At 45.3% G+C, this 22647-nt stretch overlaps 1 protein-coding gene across 6 annotated transcripts in view; it reads left to right on the top strand.

Moving 5' to 3' along the window:
• The window catches only part of LOC117521153 (receptor-type tyrosine-protein phosphatase mu-like), a 467264-nt gene that overhangs the window by 257361 nt on the left and 187256 nt on the right, over nt 1-22647 (top strand). For all 6 annotated transcript variants that reach the window (XM_034182503.1, XM_034182501.1, XM_034182498.1 and 3 more), the window contains one exon: nt 465-574. In XM_034182503.1, the coding sequence (XP_034038394.1) occupies nt 465-574 (110 nt within the window). The remainder of the gene's footprint in view (nt 1-464; nt 575-22647) is intronic.

Raw genomic sequence — 22647 nt, 5'->3', positions numbered from 1 at the left:
GATTCTATATTTACTTGTGGTGTCTCCTTCAAGTTTACATTCTTATTTATTTATTTATTTAGTGATGGGGGGGCACTTTTCACTCACAACTGACATTCTAACACGTTTCCAGCTATATGAAGTAGCATATGTAATGTAGCATTGCCATTTGACAACGGAGAAAGGCAGCCGCATCATTTATGACATCATAGCAGAAAGCACATCCGGATGGGTCATAATCCTAAACTGTTTTCACACAAAGTGACCTTTGATCATATTGGTGATGTAAGATTGTGAATCTTATTTGAATGCAAATGAACTAAATTATAGTGGTGCAGAAAAAATCAGTTTTATGATTTAAATAGCTGAAATCAAAAGGGACTCCACCTTTAAAATTCCCACTTTTGGCAAGCTAATTGTTACTTTGATAATTGCCACCATGCCATCAGCATTGTGTCTGACGTGTTCCCTGTCATTTCCCACAGTGCCGGGGGCCGTTCCTCTGGAGTCCATTCAGGGAAGTGCATACGAGGAGAAAATCATCCTACAGTGGAGAGAACCAGCACAAACCTACGGGATCATCACTCAGTATGAGGTACATCAGAACCACACCTTACCAAAACACACCAGACATCGTGTGCACCTCGTGAGAGAACAATTTTCGTGAGATTGATCAAATGCTTATGCATGAATTCAGTGTATAAAGAGTTAATTACAGTAAGTAATGCCCTGCCCAAGATGTGTGAGTAAGGGCCAATCAGAACACGAGGATCGGAGACACAGAAGAGGAACTTTTCCCCCTTTAATAATTGGAGATTGATGTCCAACTACTGGAAAAATACAAAACATAGTCTGTAATTGTTCACAGAGTAACAAGTGGAGTTCAGGGACCTGCTAAAGTTTGTAAATGGGGAAAAAATAACGAGTGCTTTTCATGATGTTTGCACATGAGTACCTTCTGCCATGGGAGAAGGTCAACAGTCAGCTTATGTTATACAGATGTTGAATTATTGTGTGTCATAAGTGGTTTTGAAGCAGGTAGGTTTATATTAATTTGGCGGCAGTTCTGAACTTTTCTCCTACACACAGGATGGATCAGACTACAACCTGCCCACCCCAAAGGAGTTTAATGTCTCCCACACCCATCTGTCCTTGACCACGCTAGGCTGCAGTGTAGTTTTGTTGCTTCTCATTGACATCACTGCTGGGCTACACATTCTTACTCCTGTTTCATCACATATTTACTCTGTCAACACCCATTGGCATCAATATGTGACAACTGACTTTGGTACAGTGTTGCCACAGTTACTTTGAAAAAGTAATCCAATTACTGATTACTGATTACTCCTTGAAAAAGTAACTTAGTTACTTTACTGATTACTCAATTGTAAAAGTAACTAAGTTAGATTACTAGTTACTTTTTTAGTTACTTTTCCCAGCTGCCGACAACAACCCTCTGCCACGTCAACATGACAATGATACCTGTTTTGCCAAAACTCACTTTATAGTCACCCTTTCTTGACTTCAATGAAAATAAATACTTGTTTTATAAAAAGTAAAATAAAGACCTCTCTCTTGACCTCATATTTAACTGTTGACAGCACTGTAACAGTAAAACGTGCAGTTTCGAACCTACATTGTTTATAAATGTAACTATTAAATTCTAACATTTTTCTAACATTTAAATTCTCTCTAAACATTTTACTTGTCGAAATTATTATTATTTTAAGCAATATTAGTTGTAGTAAAAAACGGCTTCAAAATTGCACCTTTAATCTAGGGGTGTTGTGGGGGAGGGGGCACATCCTTGCCCCACGCCCCCATTCCATCTAGATTCGCCCCTGCTTTGGCGTTTGAGCACAAAGAATGGATAACATTTATTTATGCAGAAAACGTGACCAGATTTACAGGTAAGAAAGTTTTATTGTGTTTTCACATCATGTGGTCCTCATAAAGAGTGTTTAGGTGCATTTGAGTGGAAAATAGTGTTAGTTGTTGACGCGTCGCGGAGGATCAGCTGTTTTTAACGACCAGATACAGAGCGGCTCAGCTCAGAATTCTAAATAAAGGAGGAAAAAAGTATAAAAATGTCTTTGTAAAGCTCAGTGCAGGTGTGCTGATCACCGCGCTTTAAGAGGTGAGGACGAGTCGAGCAGCTGCAAAAAACCGCAGATGAAGCTCGCTTAAAGTGGGCAGTTCAGTCGAACCCCGACCCCCTGCCCACGGACCAAGTTTAATGCTGCTGTTGACCCACAATGAAAAATAATACTATTTCACAGTGACATGGAGAAGTAACTTTAATCTGATTACTGATTTGGAAAGATTAACGCGTTAGATTACTCGTTACTAAAAAAAGTGGTCAGATTAGAGTAACGCGTTACCGGCATCACTGCTTTGGTACTACATTCATGTCATTTACTGATGCGTGGCGTAGCATGCTAACATACAGTAGCCTAATTTCTCTCTGGTAACATACAAAACTATCATCTTGACATGATGCATCATCCCTCAACAAAGAAGGGAACATTTATCTACGTATGGTTGGGTTACGGTAAAGGTTTGGGTCAGTGTTATATATCCTGTGCATCACTAACTGATGCAAAGGGGGCACCCAACTCGTCATGTGACATGTTGGGTGTTCTGGGTGTATTTTGAATTTTAAAGTCTTTCTTTGTATTTTTGACAGCAGACTAGCAGAAGATTTGATGAATGGGTCAGTAGTCTCATCGGCTTTTGCTTAGGCGTGGCAACAGGCATATCACATGAGAGACTAAATGACTGGAGGTTTTTTTTTTTTTATTGGCAGTATTTTTGTACCAGCAAACATTGCAGGAGGATGAGTTTTGTCACGGCTCCCGTGGGGTTGCTGGTTCATCTGAGCTCTTTTCTTTGCAGCAAATCTTTATGTGTGGGGAAAGTGTTTGGTTTTGCACCATCACTTGTGTTTCATCGTAGCTTTTTAAGTGGATTAATCACATTAAGTAATCTTGTATATTCACACAAAGTCTCAGTTTCCCCGTGGCCTCCTCCCGACGGTTCTCATCCATGAAATATGCATAAAATATCGACTGCCATTGTGCAACACATGAATGGCCACAATTTTTTATTTTTATTTTTTGAATTTACACCTTTTTTATTTGGGTTTGTTTGTAATTACCCTCTGGAGTCGTTTGACGCACCTCCGCGTCAAAAATCACATGACCTAATTAAGCGGACATAACACACAATCTGCTCCATTCTGAGTGTCTGTCTGAATGTGTTGAACGTGTGGAATTCAACCCGCACACCACTTTTTAAATTTTGTTAATAGGCCAAGTATAACTTGAATTATGATTAATAATTTACACAAGTTTTTTTTCTTGGACAATATGCTCATAGCTGCTGTGTGTTTTACAGACACTCGCAGTAAAAAACGGCTTATTTCCTTATTCTGCTGGAGGAGAGAGAGGGGTGGAAAGAAATATGACTCCCTCAACTGCAGCAGGAGAAAGGGGTGTTTACCATTGGTGGAAACTCATGAGCTAAACAGTCACAGTCACCAACCCCATGTGGGTTTGATGACAACCCACAGACCCCACGTGTGTGTGTAGGTGTGTGTATGTGTGTGTGTGTGTGTGTGTGCGCGCCCATTTTTGCAAATGGGACTTTTCTTCTGTCTCTCTGTCTGCAACAGCAAACAAGTAAAAAATACACCAAATTTTCTTTATCACCGGTGTAAAATATACCTAATAAACACTGCAGCACTAAGCAGGATCCAGGGCCGGAGAACACAGGAATTCAGGTAGAACCCCCACCACCACCACCCCCAAAGTCCAAATCACCTTTTTCTATATTTTTTTGTTTTTGTTTTTTTGTTGTTGTTGTTCTTTTTTGCCACTAACACAGTCAGGACAGTCTGTACCAACACCAATAAAATATTGTTGTGTGGGCCGCCAGAAGAGGAGGTACTGCTGGCCCACCACCAGAGGGCGCCCTGCCTGAAGTGCGGGCTTCAGGCATGAGAGGGCGCTGCCGCCATGGACACAGCCGGGGGTGACAGCTGTCGCTCATTACCTCTTGACAGCTGTCACCCATCTACTCAACATCATCTCACTCCATAAAGACCAGACGTCATCTCCACCTCCTTGCCGAGATATCATACTTCATAGGAGCAGTACCAGATCCGACAGTCGGGGACGGTGATCACCTGGGAATTCGGGACTTGGCGGCTCCAGTATTCACCAGGTTCTGGGGCGGCGGAAATCGTGTGGTTCCGGCTCTTCTCAGGACAGACGTCTTCTATCCTCGAGCCTGCCCACACGTCACCTCTGTGTATTGACTGTTATGATATTCTCTGATTGTCTGTATGTTCGTTGTGCACATTCACAACATTAAATTGTTACTTTTTGGCTCATCTATTTACTGTTCATTTGCGCCCCCTGTTGTGGGTCCGTGTCACTACACTTTCCCAACAGGATATCTCGGCCAGCGTCATGGACTCCGAGGGGCGTCACCCGGCTGTTGAACGACCAGTGGGAGAGCAGGGAGCGCAGGCGTCTGCAGGAGACGTGATTGGTGAGCTGCAGCACATTCTCACTGCCTTTACGGCTCAGTTGGATCAAATGACTGAGCAAAACATCCTCCTGAACCACAGGGTGGAGGCTCTCTCCGCACAGAGGGCGGCGAGCGCTCAGGGCGCTGCTGCAGCTCGTCCTCCTGCCGACCCTGTGCAGGATATAAATGTTCCAGTGGTGGTTCAACAACCCCTCCCACCATCCCCTGAAGCATACATAAGCCCTCCTGAGCCGTACGGAGGTTGTGTGGAGACGTGCGCGGACTTTCTTATGCAGTGTTCGCTCGTCTTCGCACAACGTCCCGTCATGTACGCGTCAGATGCTAGTAAAATAGCTTATGTGATTGCTCTGCTTCGGGGTAAAGCACGCGCCTGAGCTACGGCGCTCTGGGAACAGAACTCACGGTTGTTATCAGCATACACTGGGTTTGTGGGGGAGTTCAGAACAGTGTTTGATCACCCTAACAGAGGAGAGACCGCTTCAACTGTGCTGCTGTCAATGAGACAGGGACACGAGAGCGCAGCCGCTTATGCAGTCAACTTCCGCATCGCGGCTGCGAGGTCCGGCTGGAATAACGTTGCGCTCCGCGCCGCCTTCATAAACGGACTGTCGTTGGTTCTGAAGGAGCAGCTGGTAGCTAAGGAGGAACCGCGGGATTTAGATGGGCTTATCGATCTCGTTATACGGTTAGACAATCGGTTGGAGGAACGCCGTCGGGAGCGAGGCGAAGGACGTGACCGGATAAGCGCCGCCCCTCTCCCTTCCGGGTTCGATAAGGCGTCGCCCTCCCTACGCTCCACAGCCGCAGCGCTTTGTGGGGCAACAGCTCCCCCTGCTGACGTTGTTAGGGAAACGCCCAGGGCCAAAATGGGGAGGCTGATCCGTGGAGAGTGTTTTCTCTGCAGCTCAACTGAGCACACACAGAGAAACTGCCCCAAACGGCCAAAACGACAACAACCGCCCTTAGAGACTGGGCTAAGGAGGGGTCAAACCATTCAAGTGAGACACACACAAATTGCCACACGACTCCCAGTCACAATCCTGAGCGGGGATTTAACCCTTCAAGCCCGAGCACTGGTGGACACGGGGTCAGAAGGGAATCTGCTAGACAGCAGATGGGCAAGGGAGGTAGGGCTCCCTCTGGTGGCGCTTCCTTCGCCATTGCAGGTGCGGGCACTAGATGGCACCCTCCTCCCTTTACTCACACACAAGACACAATCAGTAACTCTGGTAGTGTCTGGAAACCATCGGGAGGAGATTGAGTTTTTTGTGACTCCTTCTACCTCCCGCATGATTTTGGGCATCCCATGGATGTTGAAGCACAATCCCCGGATTGATTGGCCGTCTGGGGTGGTGGTTCAGTGGAGCGAAACCTGCCATCGGGGGTGTTTAGGATCCTCGGTTCCTCCCGGTTCACAGGCTAAGGAGGAGGTCAAAGTCCCTCCCAATCTGACGGCAGTGCCGGTTGAGTACCACGATCTTGCTGACGTCTTCAGCAAGGATCTGGCACTCACCCTTCCCCCGCACCGTCCGTACGATTGTGCCATTGATTTGGTTCCAGGCGCTGATTTCCCGTCCAGCAGGCTGTACAACCTCTCACGACCTGAGCGCGAATCAATGGAGACCTACATCCGGGACTCATTAGCTGCCGGGCTGATCCGGAACTCCACCTCCCCGATGGGGGCAGGTTTCTTTTTGTGGGCAAGAAAGATGGCGGACTTCGTCCATGTATTGATTACAGGGGGCTGAATGAGATTACGGTTCGCAACCGATACCCGTTGCCATTGTTAGATTCTGTGTTCACCCCCCTGCATGGAGCCAAAATCTTTACTAAGCTGGATCTTAGGAATGCGTATCACCTGGTTCGGATCCGGAAGGGAGACGAATGGAAGACGGCATTTAACACCCCGTTAGGTCACTTTGAGTACCTGGTCATGCCGTTCGGCCTCACCAACGCCCCCGCGACGTTCCAAGCCTTGGTTAACGACGTCTTGCGGGACTTCCTGCACCGATTCATCTTCGTATATCTGGACGATATTCTCATCTTTTCTCTGGATCCTGAGACCCATGTCCAGCATGTACGTCAGGTCCTGCAGCGGTTGTTAGAGAACCGACTGTTTGTGAAGGGCGAGAAGTGCGAGTTTCACCGCGCGTCTTTGTCCTTCCTGGGGTTATAATCTCCTCCAACTCCGTCGCCCCTGATCCGGCCAAGGTTGCGGCGCTGAGAGATTGGCCCTAACCAACAAGCCGTAGGAAGCTGCAACAGTTCCTTGGCTTTGCTAATTTCTATAGGAGGTTCATTAAGGGCTACAGTCAGGTAGTTAGCCCCCTGACAGCCCTGACCTCTCCAAAAGTCCCCTTCACCTGGTCGGATCGGTGCGAAGCCGCGTTCAAGGAGTTGAAACGACGGTTCTCTACTGCGCCAGTTTTGGTGCAGCCCGACCCTAGCCGCCAGTTCATGGTTGAAGTGGACGCCTCTGACTCAGGGATAGGAGCCGTGCTGTCCCAGAGCGGAGAGACCGATACGGTTCTTCACCCGTGTGCCTACTTTTCCCGCAGGTTGACCCCGGCTGAACGGAACTATGACGTCGGCAATCGAGAACTCCTTGCGGTGAAAGAGGCTCTTGAGGAGTGGAGACACCTGTTGGAGGGAGCATCTGTGCCATTCATGGTTTTCACTGACCATCGGAACCTGGAGTATATCAGGACCGCCAAGCGGCTGAACCCCAGGCAAGCCCGCTGGTCACTGTTCTTCGGGCGTTTCGACTTCCGGATCACTTATCGCCCCGTGACCAAGAACCAGAGAACGGATGCCTTGTCCCGGGTACACGAAGACGAAGTCAAAACAGAGCTGTCGGATCCACCGGAGCCCATCATTCCGGAGTCCACTATCGTGGCCACCCTCACCTGGGACGTGGAGAAGACCGTCCAGGAGGCCCTGGCACGGAGCCTGGACCCTGGAACCGGTCCGAAGAACCGTCAGTACGTCCCACCAGAGGCCAGAGCTGCAGTCTTGGACTTCTGTCATGGTTCCAAGCTCTCCTGTCATCCAGGGGTGCGAAGGACCGTGGCAGTTGTCCGGCAGCGCTTCTGGTGGGCGTCTATGGAGGCCGACGTCCGGGAATATATCCAGGCCTGCACCACCTGTGCCAGGGGCAAGGCAGTACATAAGAAGGCCCAAGGACTCCTCCAGCCGCTGCCGGTGCCTCATCGCCCCTGGTCCCACATCGGCCTGGATTTCGTCACGGGCCTCCCGCCGTCCCAGGGCAACACCACCATCTTCACGATAGTGGACCGATTCTCCAAGGCGGCCCACTTCGTGGCCCTCCCGAAGCTCCCAACAGCCCAGGAAACAGCAGACCTCCTGGTCCACCACGTCGTCCGTCTGCATGGGATACCCTCCGACATCGTCTCTGATCGTGGTCCCCAGTTCTCCTCACACGTCTGGAGGAGCTTCTGCAGGGAACTGGGGGCCACCGTGAGCCTCTCGTCCGGGTACCATCCACAGACGAACGGACAGGCAGAGCGGGCCAACCAGGACTTGGAACAGACCCTCCGCTGCGTCACATCCGCGCACCCGACGGCCTGGAGTAACCATCTGGCCTGGATCGAGTATGCGCATAACAGCCAGGTGTCTTCTGCCACCGGCCTCTCCCCATTTGAGGTGTGTTTGGGGTATCAGCCCCCGTTGTTTCCCGTGGTGGAGGGAGAGGTCGGTGTGCCCTCGGTCCAGGCCCACCTGCAGAAGTGCCGTCGGGTGTGGCGCTCCGCCCGTTCTGCCTTGTTGAAGGCCCGGACAAGGGCGAAGACCCATGCAGACCGCCGGCGATCCCCGGCCCCTGCTTACCAGCCCGGGCAGGAGGTGTGGCTTTCCACGAAGGACATCCCCCTCCAGGTGGACTCCCCAAAACTTCAGGACAGGTACATTGGCCCCTTCAGAATCCTCAAAGTCCTCAGTCCTGACGCAGTGAAGCTCCAACTCCCGGCTTCACTGCGGATCCATCCGGTTTTCCACGTGTCCCGCATCAAACCTCACCACACCTCACCCCTCTGTGCTCCCGGACCGGCGCCGCCTCCTGCTTGGATCATCGATGGGGAGCCGGCTTGGACGGTGCGCCAGCTCCTGGACGTCCATCGGATGGGTCGGGGGTTCCAGTACTTGGTGGACTGGGAGGGGTATGGACCCGAAGAACGCTCCTGGGTGAAGAGGAGCTTCATCCTGGATCCGGCCCTCCTGGCCGACTTCTACCCGCCGACACCCCGACAAACCTGGTCAGGCACCAGGAGGCGCCCGTTGAGGGGGGGGTCCTGTTGTGTGGGCCGCCAGAAGAGGAGGTACTGCTGGCCCACCACCAGAGGGCGCCCTGCCTGAAGTGCGGGCTTCAGGCACGAGAGGGCGCTGCCGCCATGGACACAGCCGGGGGTGACAGCTGTCGCTCATTATCTCTTGACAGCTGTCACCCATCTACTCATCATCATCTCACTCCATAAAGACCAGACGTCATCTCCACCTCGTTGCCGAGATATCATACTTCATAGGAGCAGTACCAGATCCGACAGTCGGGGACGGTGATCACCTGGGAATTCGGGACTTGGCGGCTCCAGTATTCACCAGGTTCTGGGGCGGCGGAAATCGTGTGGTTCCGGCTCTTCTCAGGACAGACGTCTTCTATCCTCGAGCCTGCCCACACGTCACCTCTGTGTATTGACTGTTATGATATTCTGTGATTGTCTGTATGTTCGTTGTGCACATTCACAACATTAAATTGTTACTTTTTGGCTCATCTATTGACCGTTCATTTGCGCCCCCTGTTGTGGGTCCGTGTCACTACACTTTCCCAACAAAAAATGCTACAAAAAAATAAGGAATTAGGGAAATATACACATGGATATTGAGGTGGAATTATCTGCACAAATTTTGGGGCTTCTGATGTGAACTGGACAGAAATTGTTTTTCGCAGTGGCACAAATATAATTTGTCTGGCATCGTATTGCATGTAAATGGAAAATGCCTGAATCATTTCCTACATTTTAATGTGAATTGTTGTATATAATTATTTGTGCTACATTTTTACACGTATTTTTCAAATTTACAATTTATATTTGCATTCTAAGTTCTAAAAATGGTTCGTTAAACACATATCTGGTTTTCACAGCAAAAATAAGTTTTTTTCTGATTCACATTATAGTTTTTTGGGTGAATTTAGGGTCACTGTTTTAATGCAGTACGTCAGAATGAAAGAAAATCTGTAACGTCACACAGGTGAGGTTGTACTGAAGAAAAGACACTGAACAAGACCAGGTAAACAGTTTTATTTAAGGTAAATTATGAAGGTAAAACCAAAAATGACCAAAAATACCCAAGGCTCCAGAGGGTTAATTAAAATATCAGAAAAATGTGACAGTGATGGCGCCAACTACCATAACTTTTATTTCCTTCAATAATTCCAAGTTGTTCTGGAGTCAATCCAAAGAAACTGCCATTTTGGGGGAAAAAAGATAGAATTTGAAATAACATGCTCAGTTTGTCCCCTAAGCATGAAGCCAACTCATTTTTCTTTGTGTGTGTGTGTGTGTGTGTGTGTATATGTATGTATGTATATATATATATATATATATATTCGGTGGACCATGCTTGTACTGGGTTGTACTCTCTTTTGCCTTCAGAACTGCCTTAATTCTTCATGGTACAGTCCTCAGAGATGTTGGTCCATATCAGTGTTGTATAGTAACAAAGTAAAAATACTTCACTACTGTACTTAAGTACGAGGTCTGTTTGAAAAGTATCAGACCTTATTTTTTGCAATAACCTTATGGATTTGAATCATGTGTGACTGCATCAGCCCAGGCCCGACACCATCCAAAAAATATTAAGGGGGTGATGAGTTTATCATGGGGGAGGGGTCGCCCCCCCCACAAAAAAAGTGCGCACCGGAGGGTACCTGACTCTGAGTGTGCATAATGAATTGGGTGCGCTCCTAGCAAGCTCGTGTATTTAGGCTACACCGTTGTAAAAGACTAAGAGTAAAGAGTGATGACAGTATTTTTTTTAATTATTATTTGAACGTATAGACCCTCGGTCAAGTGATCTCCTGCATACCACAAAACCAAACCAACAACTGATCTGAGAAATGACACGAGACAGTAGATTAACCCCACATACAGCCCTCCATCACAAGCGCAACACAGCGCAACTGGGCATGACAGTCACACAATGGGTCAAAGATAAACCTTTTATGTAGATATACAGTGGTCCCTCATTTATCGCAGGAGTTACGTTCTAAAAATAGCCCACAATAGGCGAAATCCGCGAAGTAGTCAGAGTTATTTTTTACAATTATTATAGACGTTTTAAGGCTGTAAAACCCCTCACTACACACTTTATACACTTTTCTCAAACAGGCGTTAACATTTTCTCACTTTTCTCTCGTGTGTAAACACTCTCAAAGTTCAAACCTTAATAGAAAAATAAGACCAACCTGTTTTCAGGCCCAAACATTTGTTTGAGAAATAAAAATAGAACATTTTCCTATAAATAATTATGATGGCTTTTACAACTAACGAATTTAATGGTAACGATCAACCTACGAGGTTGGACACATAAGAAATTATTAATAGTGACTGACCAGTATTTCATAGTTCCTCTGATCGCACCTCTTCGTCCTCTTCATCCACAGTTATGGGTAGTTGTTGGCGCTCCTTTTTCATCTGGGCGAGAAGATTCTTATAAACAGACATGCAGAACACAATGCGTGTATTCTCCTTCGCGGTGTCGCAACAGTGTCCCGTCATCTCGACAGAACACCGGCCTGCTCGATGAGGACGCAGAGAATGTGCTGTTAAAAAAAAAGCATGCAAAATTGGACTAAAAAAATCAACGAAACTGCGAGGTGCTATATTTTCCAGTATTTCTTTCTTTCTTTTTTATTTTTATTTTTGATAACTCTCACATCCGAGGGGGTGAGGTTGATGACATGAGGGGGCGTCGCCCCAAATGCCCCCTGATGGCGCCGGGTCCGCATCAGCCAAGCTTGAACCTTCGTGCACATGCGTGAGCTTTTTCACGCCTGTCGGTTGCGTCATTCGCCTGTGAGCAGGCTTTGAGTGAGCACTGGTCCTTCCCCCTCGTTGGATTTTCATTGTGAGGAAAATGTCTGAACGGCTGGAGCAGCGCTGCATCAAATTTTTCCAGAAACTGTGAGAGACAGCCAGGTATTTCAATTCAGCGATGATTTTATGGGCATGGGAGTGGTACAGCCGGTTTAAAGACGGCGCACAATGGCGGAGGGCGCACCGCGCTCCGAGCAGCGATCGACAGGTTGAAACGACCAGATCATTTCCAAACTGAATGCTGTGTTGATCCGGGATGTCGTCTGACTACCAGAGAAATGGCAGAAAAGGTGGACATCAGCACTTTTTCAGCACATTCCACTGTTAAGGGAGATTTTGTCATGAAAACAGGAGCGGAGGAATTCGCCACGGAGCCGCTAATGGCGTAGGACGAAAGCACCTCTGTGTTGGTTTCACAGGACATGTGACATGCCCAGCTCTTCGACAGTTTCTCAGATACTCACTCGACTGAAAAGCCACCCAAAGCCGTCTGAATCTTCCGAATGGTGGAAGAGCTGAGCATGTCCGGTGAGACTTCCAACACGGAGGTGCTTTTTGTTCTGCGCCCTTAGCGGCTCCATCCTGACACGCAAATTCCGCTGCACGTCTTTCACTACAAAATCTCCTGTAACAGTGTAATGTGTCGAAAAAGTGCTCTGTCCACCTCTCTTGCCATTTCTCTGGTAGTCAGACGACGTCCTGGATCAACACAGCCTTCACTTTGGAAATGATCTGGTTGTTTCAGCCTGTCGATGGCCACTCGAAGTGCGGCGCACCCTCAGCCACTGTAGGCCGTCTTTAATCCAGTTGTAATGCTCCTTAATCTGTGTGATGCCCATAAGATCTTCACCGAAAGCCATCTGAAGTTTTCGAATGGTTTTCACCTGGCTGTTTCTCACAGTTTCTGAAAAAATTTTGATGGAGTAAAGCGGCAGTCACTCGGCCATTGAAAACCCGCCGAGGGGGCTGGACCACTCCTCCCACAAAGCGTGCTCACAGGTGAATGACGCAACCGACAGGCATGAAAAAAACTCACGCATGTGCATGAAGGTTCAAGCTTGGCTGATGCAATCACACGTGATTCAAATCCATATGGTTTTTGCAAAAAATAGAAAGGTCCGTTACTTTTCTTACAGACCTCGTACGTTTTGGGAGACTTTGTACTTTACTTGAGTTTTTTTTAATTCAGCTTACTTTCACTTTTACTTCACTACATTTCCAACGTTAATGAATACTTTTACTCTCATACATTTTCTATGCGCCATGCCATTACTCGTTACAAAAAAAAAAAACCTTAGGGGTCGCCACAGCAGATCAATCATTTCCATCTCACCCTATCCTCTGTATCTTCCTCTTCACACCAACCACCTGCATGTCCTCTCTCAGCACATCCATGAACCTCCTCTTTGGTCTCCCTCTTCTCCTCCTGGCTTGGTGGCTCCATCCTCAGCATCCTTCTCCCTATATACCCTGGGTCCCTCCTCTGCACATGTCCAAACCATCTCAATCTCACCTCTCTGACTTTGTCTCCAAACCCGCCCCACCTGAGCTGTCCCTCTGATATGTTCATTCCTAATCTTGTCCATTCTTGTCACTCCCAAAGAGAATCTCAACATCTTCAGCTCTGCCACCTCCAGCTCTGCCTCCTGTCTTTTTGTTAGTGCCACTGTCCTCTAAACCGCACAACATAGCTGGTCTCACTACTGTTTTGTAAACTTCCCCTTCACTCTTGCTGATATCTTCGGTCTCAAATCACTCCTGCCACCTTTCTCCACCCACTCCACCCTGCCTGCACTCTCTTCTTCACCTCTCTACCACACTCTCCATGACTTTGAACAGTTGACCCCAAATATTTAAACTCATCTACTTCGCCACTTCTACTCCTTGTAACTGCACTATTCCACTGGGCTCCCTCTCGTTCACACACATGTACTCAGTCTTGCTTCTACTGACTTTCATTCCCTTCTCTCCAAAGCATATCTCCACTTCTCCAGACTAGACTCAACTTGCTCTCTACTCTCACTACAGATCACAATGTCATCTGCAAACATCATAGTCCATGGGGACTCCTGTCTGATCTCATCTGTCAACCTGTCCATCACCACTGCAAACAAGAAAGGACTCAGAGCTGATCCTTGGTGTAATCCCACCTCCACCTTGAATGAGTCTGTCATTCCGACTGCGCATCTCACCACTGTCACATTATTCTTGTACATGTCCTGCACTACCCTAACATACTTCTCTGCCACTCCAGACTTCCTCATACAATACCACAACTCTTCTCTTGGCACCCTATCATAAGCTTTTTCTAAGTCCACAAACACACAATGTAACTCTTTCTGTCCTTCTCTGTACTTTTCCAATAGTATTCTCAGAGCAAACATTGCATCTGTAGTGCTCTTTCTCGGCATGAAACCATATTGCTGTTCACAGATCTTCACCTGTTTTCTAAGCCTAGCTTCTACTACTCTTTCCCATAACTTCATGCTGTGGCTGATCAGCTTTATGCCTCTGTAGTTACTGCAGCTCTCCACATCACCCTTGTTCTTGAAAATAGGAACCAGCACACTTTGTCTCCACTCCTCAGGCATCCTCTCACTTTCCAAGATTTTATTAAACAATCTGGTTAGAAACTCTACTGCCATCTCTCCTGGACATTTCCATGTCTCCATTGGAATGTCATCTGGACCAACTGCCTTTCCACTCTTCATCCTCTTCATAGCAGCCCTCACTTCTTCCTTGCTAATCTCTTTTACTTCCCGATTTACTCTCACCAGCCATCCAGCCTTTTCTCTCGCTCATTTTCTTTATTCATCAACTCTTCAAAATATTCCCTCCACCTTCTCAGCACACACTCCTCACTTGTCAGCACATTACCATGTGCATCTTTTACCACCCTAACCTGCTGCACATCCTTTCCAGCTCTGTCCCTTTGTCTGGCCAATCGGTACAAGTCCTTTTCTCCTTCCTTACTATTCAACTTCTTGTACAGCTCGCAATATGTCTTTTCCTTTGCTTTTGCCACTTCTCTTCTCGCCTTACGGCGCATCTCCTTGTACTCCTGTCTACTTTCTTCATCTCTCCGACTATCCCAAAACCTTTTCGCCAACTTCTTTCTCCTTATGCTTTCCTGGACCTCTTCAGTCCACCACCAAGTCTCCTTGTCTTCCTTCCACTGTCCAGATGTCATACCCAGTACTGCCCTAGCTGTCTCCCTCACCACATCTGCAGTACTTTTCCAGTTGTCCAAGATTGCTTCCCCTCCAACTAGTGCTTCTCTCACCTGCTCGCTAAATTTCACACGTCTTCCTCCTTCAGCTTCCACCATCTAATCCTTTGTTGAGCTCTCACACTCTTCTTCTTCTTTACCTCTAAAGTCATCCTACAAACAACCATCCTATGCTGTCTAACGACACTCTCTCCTGCTACCACCTTACAGTCTGTGATTTATTTTACCTTGCATCTCCTATAAAGAATCTAGTCCACCTGTGTGCACCTTCCTCCACTCTTATATGTCACCCTGTGCTCCTCCCTTTCTTAAAGTAGGTATTCACCACAGCCATTTCCATCCTTTTGCAAAATCAACTACCTCTGTCCTTCCCCATTCCTATCCTTGATACCATATCTACCCATTACTTCCTCATCACCTCTGTTCCCTTCACCAACATGCCCATTGAAGTCTGCTCCTATCACCACTCTTTCATGCTTGGGCATACTCTCCACCACCTCATCTAACACACTCCAGAAATCTTCTTTCTCCTTCATCTCACAACCAACCTGTGGGGCATATGCACTGATGATTTTCATCATCACCCCTTCAATTTCCAACTTCACACTCATCACCCTGTCAGACACTCGCTTAACCTCCAACGCACTTTTAACATACTCTTCCTTTAAAATGACCCCAACACCATTTCTCTTCCTGTCCTCACCATGGTACAACAACTTGTACCCACCGCCGATGCTCCTGCTCTTACTTCTCTTCCACTTGGTCTCTTGCACACACAATATGTCTACCTTTCTCCTCTCCATCATATCAGCCAGCTCTCTCCCTTTACCAGTCATACTACCAACATTCAAAGTCCCCACTCTCATTTCCACCCTTCTAGTTTTCTTCTTCTCCTGCTGTTCGTGGCAACATTTTCCTCCTTTTCTTCGTCGTCTTCGCCCAGCAGTAGCCCAATTTCCACCGGCACCCTGTTGGGCAACAGCACCGGTGGTGGACGTTGTTAGCCCCGGCCGCGACCGATCCGGTATGGGAATTTGATTCTGAGTCTGCATAGTTGGGTTGACTTGTTTTACGCCGGATGCCCGTCCTGACGCAACCCTCCTCATTTATCCGGGCTTGGGACCGGCACTCAGAATGTACTGGCTGCACACCCCATGTCACCCAGAGACAACTAGTGACTGCAACGAAGTCAGGCCGATTTGTCATGAGGCATATGTACAGTCAAGGTTGGGTAGGATTACTTTGAAATGTAATTCAAAACTAATCGGATTACAAGTAATCCAAATGTATGTACATACATACATGTAATCCACATGTATTCTTTCAAAGTAATCCTACCCAACCTTGTGTCCAGCAGGCTTTTTTGCCGTTGCACACTTGTGCACTTGGGGGGTGTTTGTCAGGAAAATGATCATTTCTCTACATTGATTACAGACCTGCAGTGGGTCTGTAATCAACGTTTCTGCAGCGTGGCTTTGCTTTGAACCTTGAACCAATCGAAGCAGTGATTCATGGATTCATTGTTTAATTTCGCTTTATCCTAATTTTTCCCAGCTAAAACCCTGAAGACCATATGTCTGTGAGTAATATTTAATATTTCTATGTTAAACTGACCTGTTATAGTCTTCTGAAACAGTTCACAGATGTATTTTATAACTTAAAAACGGGACCGATGCTAATGCGTTAGCATGTCTATGGAGTTTTCAATGTTAAAATTAGCATTAAGCTGTCCGCATCAGCACGTTTGTGTTGATTTGTTTTCTGTATAATTAATGGCTCAGTGTTCGTTGTGATAAAAGAGTCAAATTGTAATTTTTTAAATGTATTTTTATTCATATATTAATAATAGCAACAACAATAATAGTCTACATAATAGACAATAATAGTCAATAATAATAGACTAATAATGTTACAATACAGTTTTAGAGAAAGAGACAAAAAGAACCTAATGAAACAAAACACAACAGAAAAGATAAAACCATGTAACAATGAAAATAAATAAATACATATAGAAATAAATAACTGTTTCCTGTGAACACCTACTGAGTAGCCTACTCTCGTTTAGGTTTTGAAACCTTGTTTCTGAAGTGTTTTTTTGTGATGTGCACAATTTTCAGTATTTTGACTAATACTATCAGTCATTTACAAGCCTAGATAAACTTTTAGAAAAAAAAAAAAATCAGTCCGTTTTTGATTATTAACATTTACTTGTACTTTTACTTTCAGTACTTGAGTACATTTAGTTGTACATTACTTGTCATACTTAAGTACAATAAATACTAAGACTTTTACTTGAGTAGCATTTCAATCAGTGACTTGAACTTCTACCGAAGTCATTTTTTAATGGGTATCTGTACTTTTACTTAAGTGTGATTTTTCGGTACTTTATACAACAATGGTCCATATTGACATGATGCACCATTTTGATGCTCAGTTTGAACTTCAGCAAGTCGTCTTCACCACGTCTAGATGCATAAAATTCATTGATTTGCTACCATGTGATTATGAGCTATTTGTGTGAACAAGCAATTGAGTAGATGTACCTAATAAAGTGGCCAGTGAGTGTATGTTTTGTTTCAGAGTAGCACCCTCTTAAATGTGGGCATGTCATTTGGATGGAAATTGCACAAAAAGCCACCTCAACATGTCCTGTTATTATTTTGTTTTCTACCTCCACCCCATTTGCAGAAAGACCCAAATACACATTTTCTTTTCCGGGTTATCTCAGTCCTCAGGTTGGTGACAACTGGTTCAATAGTTTTTGAGTGATACCACAACCAATCCACCAGACTGAACCAAAAATACAATCACTGTTGGAGACACAGTTGCAAACATCAGCAAATATCACCCGTTATTAGCTAAAATATCCTTGGCCTCTTTCTTAGGTTCATTCTAGTCAAACCTTCACAATAATCCCAGATTTTGTAGCCTTGTCCAAAAAGCTTCAGCATTCCTCATCCTGGCTAAATTATTTACTCAGTTTTTCTTTTCATCTTTTGACTTCCAGCACACAAACTGTAAAACGTCGTCTCCGAAACACGTAGCAGATTTGAACAGCGAACAAATGCTGACATAATAATCCACACAATCCTGCCGGTCCAACCAGAAGCCGCATTAGAAACACGCACTGCACACGCTCACATTGATTGTTACCATCAATTGTCTTCCACTCTATCGTGAAGTGCGATCTCTATTTTGTTGTGTGTTAGGTTGGGTGCCATCAGGTGAACGTCGGGGACCAGTATTCTTTATTTTATGCCATTGGAATTGTAATGATGTGTTGATGATGTGTAATGATGTGTGAATTGTTTGTGTCTGCGTGCAAAGCTTGATGGCAATTAGCAGTGCTGGCGGATCGCACGAAAACAATGTCCATAAAAGAAGTGCACTTAATCTCTTTTAGGGCAACATTCTCTGGTTGTTTATCTTGTTAAAATTTCATGATGGATGCAAAGTTTTTCAGAGCACGCGGTGCAGCTGCAGCGCTTTGTCAGGCAGACATGCTAATGTTGAGCCAGATGTGTTAAAAATACACACCCTAGGCTGCTGTATTTGTATGCTGAAGCAATTACGTCCATCTTTGTCCAAACAACCCTAACAGTTGTGGTATTTTTTTTATTAAAGTCAGCAATAATCCTCTGATTGAGTTTTGTTTTACTCTGATTGAAATATAAAGCATTGTTCTGCACAGAAAGTCTGACAGATAAATAACAGTCATATTCCCCTGCCTTAAACTGGGAGGCAAATTAGGAAGTTCCGGTGAGCCGGCAGGTCGCTCCAGGTGTCTCTCACACTTCCACCTCCTGGCTGTGTGATTTCTAGGGAAGAAACCCACAAAGTATACCACCAGAGTTGCCCAGAATTTGCTTCTGATAAGTCAGGACCTTACTTTGATTTGACATTATCAAAGGACTCAAAGTGAAACACATCTGACAAACCTTGATATCAAAGAGATTTCAGCTCCATTCATTTTGACCATGCTCCGCGAATGTCATTTTATTGATATCCTTTCAGGCCAGCATGAGACGGCATCTGTTGAAAGGCTGAAAATATCTTTCCATTTATTTCCCTTTCTGCAAGCTCATTGTGAAGTGTAGGAAAATCAGAACTGTTCTGGTCTGACGCTAACATTGTGGTAAATCTGTGCTCTGTAGGCAGTGACATACTGCCAATGATGATGCTAAGAAATTGCCATTATTATTTAAACCAAAGACATCGGAGGAGCGACGTATTCCCTGTGTACGCAGATAATACTGTGCTGTATACTGTGATAGTCATTTTAAGATATTGGTCTCGAAATTTCAAGATTCTGAGACCAAAGAGCCACACATTGGCAATCTGTAGCTCTATTACTTGCAGATACGAAGAAGAGGTATGTTTCAGACTATAGTGACATCGTGATGATGTTACTTAAAACCATAGACTGTCTATATCCTGGATAAACCCTGCGTGATGTGTGATCCATAGGTTTTCTGTAGACACCCAGAAAAGCTGATATGAAACCCAAAATTAGCTGCTCTGGGTGCCGTCAGGTTGGCAGTGATTGCTCTGCCCATCAAATCAAATCAAATCAATTTTATTTATATAGCACCAAATCACAACAAACATTTGCCCCAAGGCGCTTTATATTGTAAGGCAAAAGCATACAATAATTACAGTAAAACCCCATCGGTCAAAACGACCCCCAGTGAGCAAGCACTTGGCGACAGTGGGAAGGAAAAACTCCCTTTTAATAGGAAGAAACCTCCAGCAGAACCAGGCTCAGGGAGGGGCAGTCTTCTGCTGGGACTGGTTGGGGCTGAGGGAGAGAACCAGGAAAAAGACATGCTGTGGAAGAGAGCAGAGATCAATCACTAATGATTAAATGCAGAGTGGTGCATACAGAGCAAAAAGAGAAAGAAACACTCAGTGCATCATGGGAACCCCCCAGCAGTCTAAGTCTATAGCAGCATAACTAAGGGATGGTTCAGGGTCACCTGATCCAACCCTAACTATAAGATTTAGCAAAAAGGAAAGTTTTAAGCCTAATCTTAAAAGTAGAGAGGGTGTCTGTCTCCCTGATCTGAATTGGGAGCTGGTTCCACAGGAGAGGAGCCTGAAAGCTGAAGGCTCTGCCTCCCATTCTACTCTTACAAACCCTAGGAACTTACTGCCACCTTAAAAGCCTGTGGTACATAGCCATCTAATAAAGATAGATTGATCATATTTAAGATCGAAGCATTAATTAATGGTAGGGCTTCCTTGAGCAGCCTGGTAGGAATGGGGTCTAATAGACATGTTGATGGTTTGGAGGAAGTAACTAATGAAAATAACTCAGACAGACAATCGGAGAGAAAGAGTCTAACCAAATACCAGCATTACTGAAAGCAGCCAAAGATAACAATATATCTTTGGGATGGTTATGAGTAGTTTTTTCTCTAATAGTTAAAATTGTATTAGCAAAGAAAGTCATGAAGTCATTACTAGTTAAAGTTAAAGGAATACTCGGCTCAATAGAGCTCTGACTCTTGTCAGCCTGGCTGCAGTGCTGAAAGGAAACCTGGGGTTGTTGTTATTTTCTTCAGTTAGTGATGAGTAATAAGATGGTCCTAGCTTTACGGAGGCTTTTTTTATAGAGCAACAGACTCTTTTTCCAGGCTAAGTGAAGATCATCTTAAATTAGGAGACGCCATTTTCTCTCCAACTTACGGGTTATCTGCTTTAAGCTGCGAGTTTGTGTGTTATACCATGGAGTCAGGCACTTCTGATTAAAGGCTCTCTTTTTCAGAGGAGCTACAGCATCCAAGTTGTGCTCAATGAGGATGTAAACTATTGACGAGATAATCTATCTCACTCACAGAGTTTAGCTAGCTACTCTGCACTGTGTTGGTATATGGCATTGGAGAACATAACAAAGAAGGAATCATATCCTTAAACCTAGTTACAGCGCTTTCCGAAAGACTTCTACTGTAATGAACTTTTGGACATTTACTACATTACATGTACACATTTATGTACATGTATTACATTTACTTTAATGGACTACCCACTGCTTGGTAGTCCATTAAAGTAAATGTAAATGTTATTAAGAAATGATCAGACAGAAGGGGGTTTTCAGGGAATACTGTTAAGTCTTCAATTTCCATACCATAAGTCAGAACAAGATCTAAAGTATGGTTAAAGTGGTGGGTGGATTCATTTACATTTTGAGTGAAGCCAATTGAGTCTAATAATAGATTAAATGCATGTGTTGAGGGCTGTCATTCTCAGCATCTATGTGGATATTAAAATCGCCCACTATAATTATCTTATCTGAGCTAAGCACTAAGTCAGACAAAAGGTCTGAAAATTCACAGAGAAACTCACAGTAACGACCAGGTGGATGATAGATAACAACAAATAAAACTGGTTTTTGGGACTTCCAGTTTGGATGGACAAGACTAAGAGTCAAGCTTTCAAATGAATTAAAGCTCTGTCTGGGTTTCTGATTAATTAATAAGATGGAGTGGAAGATGCTGCTAATCCTCCTCCTCGGCCCGTGCTACGAGCATTCTGACAGTTAGTGTGACTCGGGGGTGTCGACTTATTTAAACTAACATATTCATCCTGCTGTAACCAGGTTTCTGTAAGGCAGAATAAATCAATATGTTGATCATATTAATATAATTTACTAACGGGGGACTTAGTAGAGAGAGACCTAATGTTTAATAGACCACATTTAACTGTTTTAGTCTGTGGTGCAGTTGAAGGTGCTATATTATTTTTTCTTTTTGAATTTTTATGCTTAAATATCAATCAATCAATCAATCAACTTTTTTCTTGTATAGCGCCAAATCACAACAAACAGTTGCCCCAAGGCGCTCCACATTGCAAGGCAAGGCCATACAATAATTATGAAACACAGTCTACGTCTAAAGCAACATAACCAAGGGATGGTCCAGGGTCACCCGATCCAGCCCTAACTATAGCCTTAGCGAAAAGGAAAGTTTTAAGCCTAATCTTAAAAGTAGAGAGGGTATCTGTCTCCCTGATCTGAATTGGGAGCTGGTTCCACAGGAGAGGAGCCTGAAGCTGAAGGCTCTGCCTCCCATTCTACTCTTACAAACCCTAGGAACTACAAGTAAGCCCGCAGTCTGAGAGCGAAGCGCTCTAATGGGGTAATATGGTACTACGAGGTCCCTAAGATAAGATGGGACCTGATTATTCAAACCTTATAAGTAAGAAGAAGAATTTTAAATTCTATTCTAGCATTAACAGGAAGCCAATGAAGGGAGGCCAACACGGGTGAGATATGCTCTCTCCTGCTAGTCCCCGTCAGTACTCTAGCTGCAGCATTCTGAACCAACTGAAGGCTTTTTAGGGAACTTTTAGGGAACCAGCAAAAATAGATTTTTGCTGGTTATTGGTGGTCTGGGAGCAGGCACCGTCTCTACGGGGATGGGGTAATGAGGGAATGGCAGGGGGAGAGAAGCTGCAGAGAGGTGTGTAAGACTACAACTCTGCTTCCTGGTCCCAACCCTGGATAGTCACGGTTTGGAGGATTTAATAAAATTGGCCAGATTTCTAGAAATGAGAGCTGCTCCATCCAAAGTGGGATGGATGCCTTCTCTCCTAACAAGACCAGGTTTTCCCCAGAAGCTTTGCCAATTATCTATGAAGCCCACCTCATTTTTGGACACCACTCAGACAGCCAGCAATTCAAGGAGAACATGTGGCTAAACATGTCACTCCCGGTCCGATTGGGGAGGGGCCCAGAGAAAACTACAGAGTCCGACATTGTTTTTGCAAAGTTACACA

Source organism: Thalassophryne amazonica, chromosome 12, assembly GCF_902500255.1.
Source record: "Thalassophryne amazonica chromosome 12, fThaAma1.1, whole genome shotgun sequence".
Classification (NCBI taxonomy): domain Eukaryota; kingdom Metazoa; phylum Chordata; class Actinopteri; order Batrachoidiformes; family Batrachoididae; genus Thalassophryne; species Thalassophryne amazonica.
Note: the sequence above shows the minus strand (reverse complement) of the source record. Positions and strands in the feature narration are given on the sequence as shown.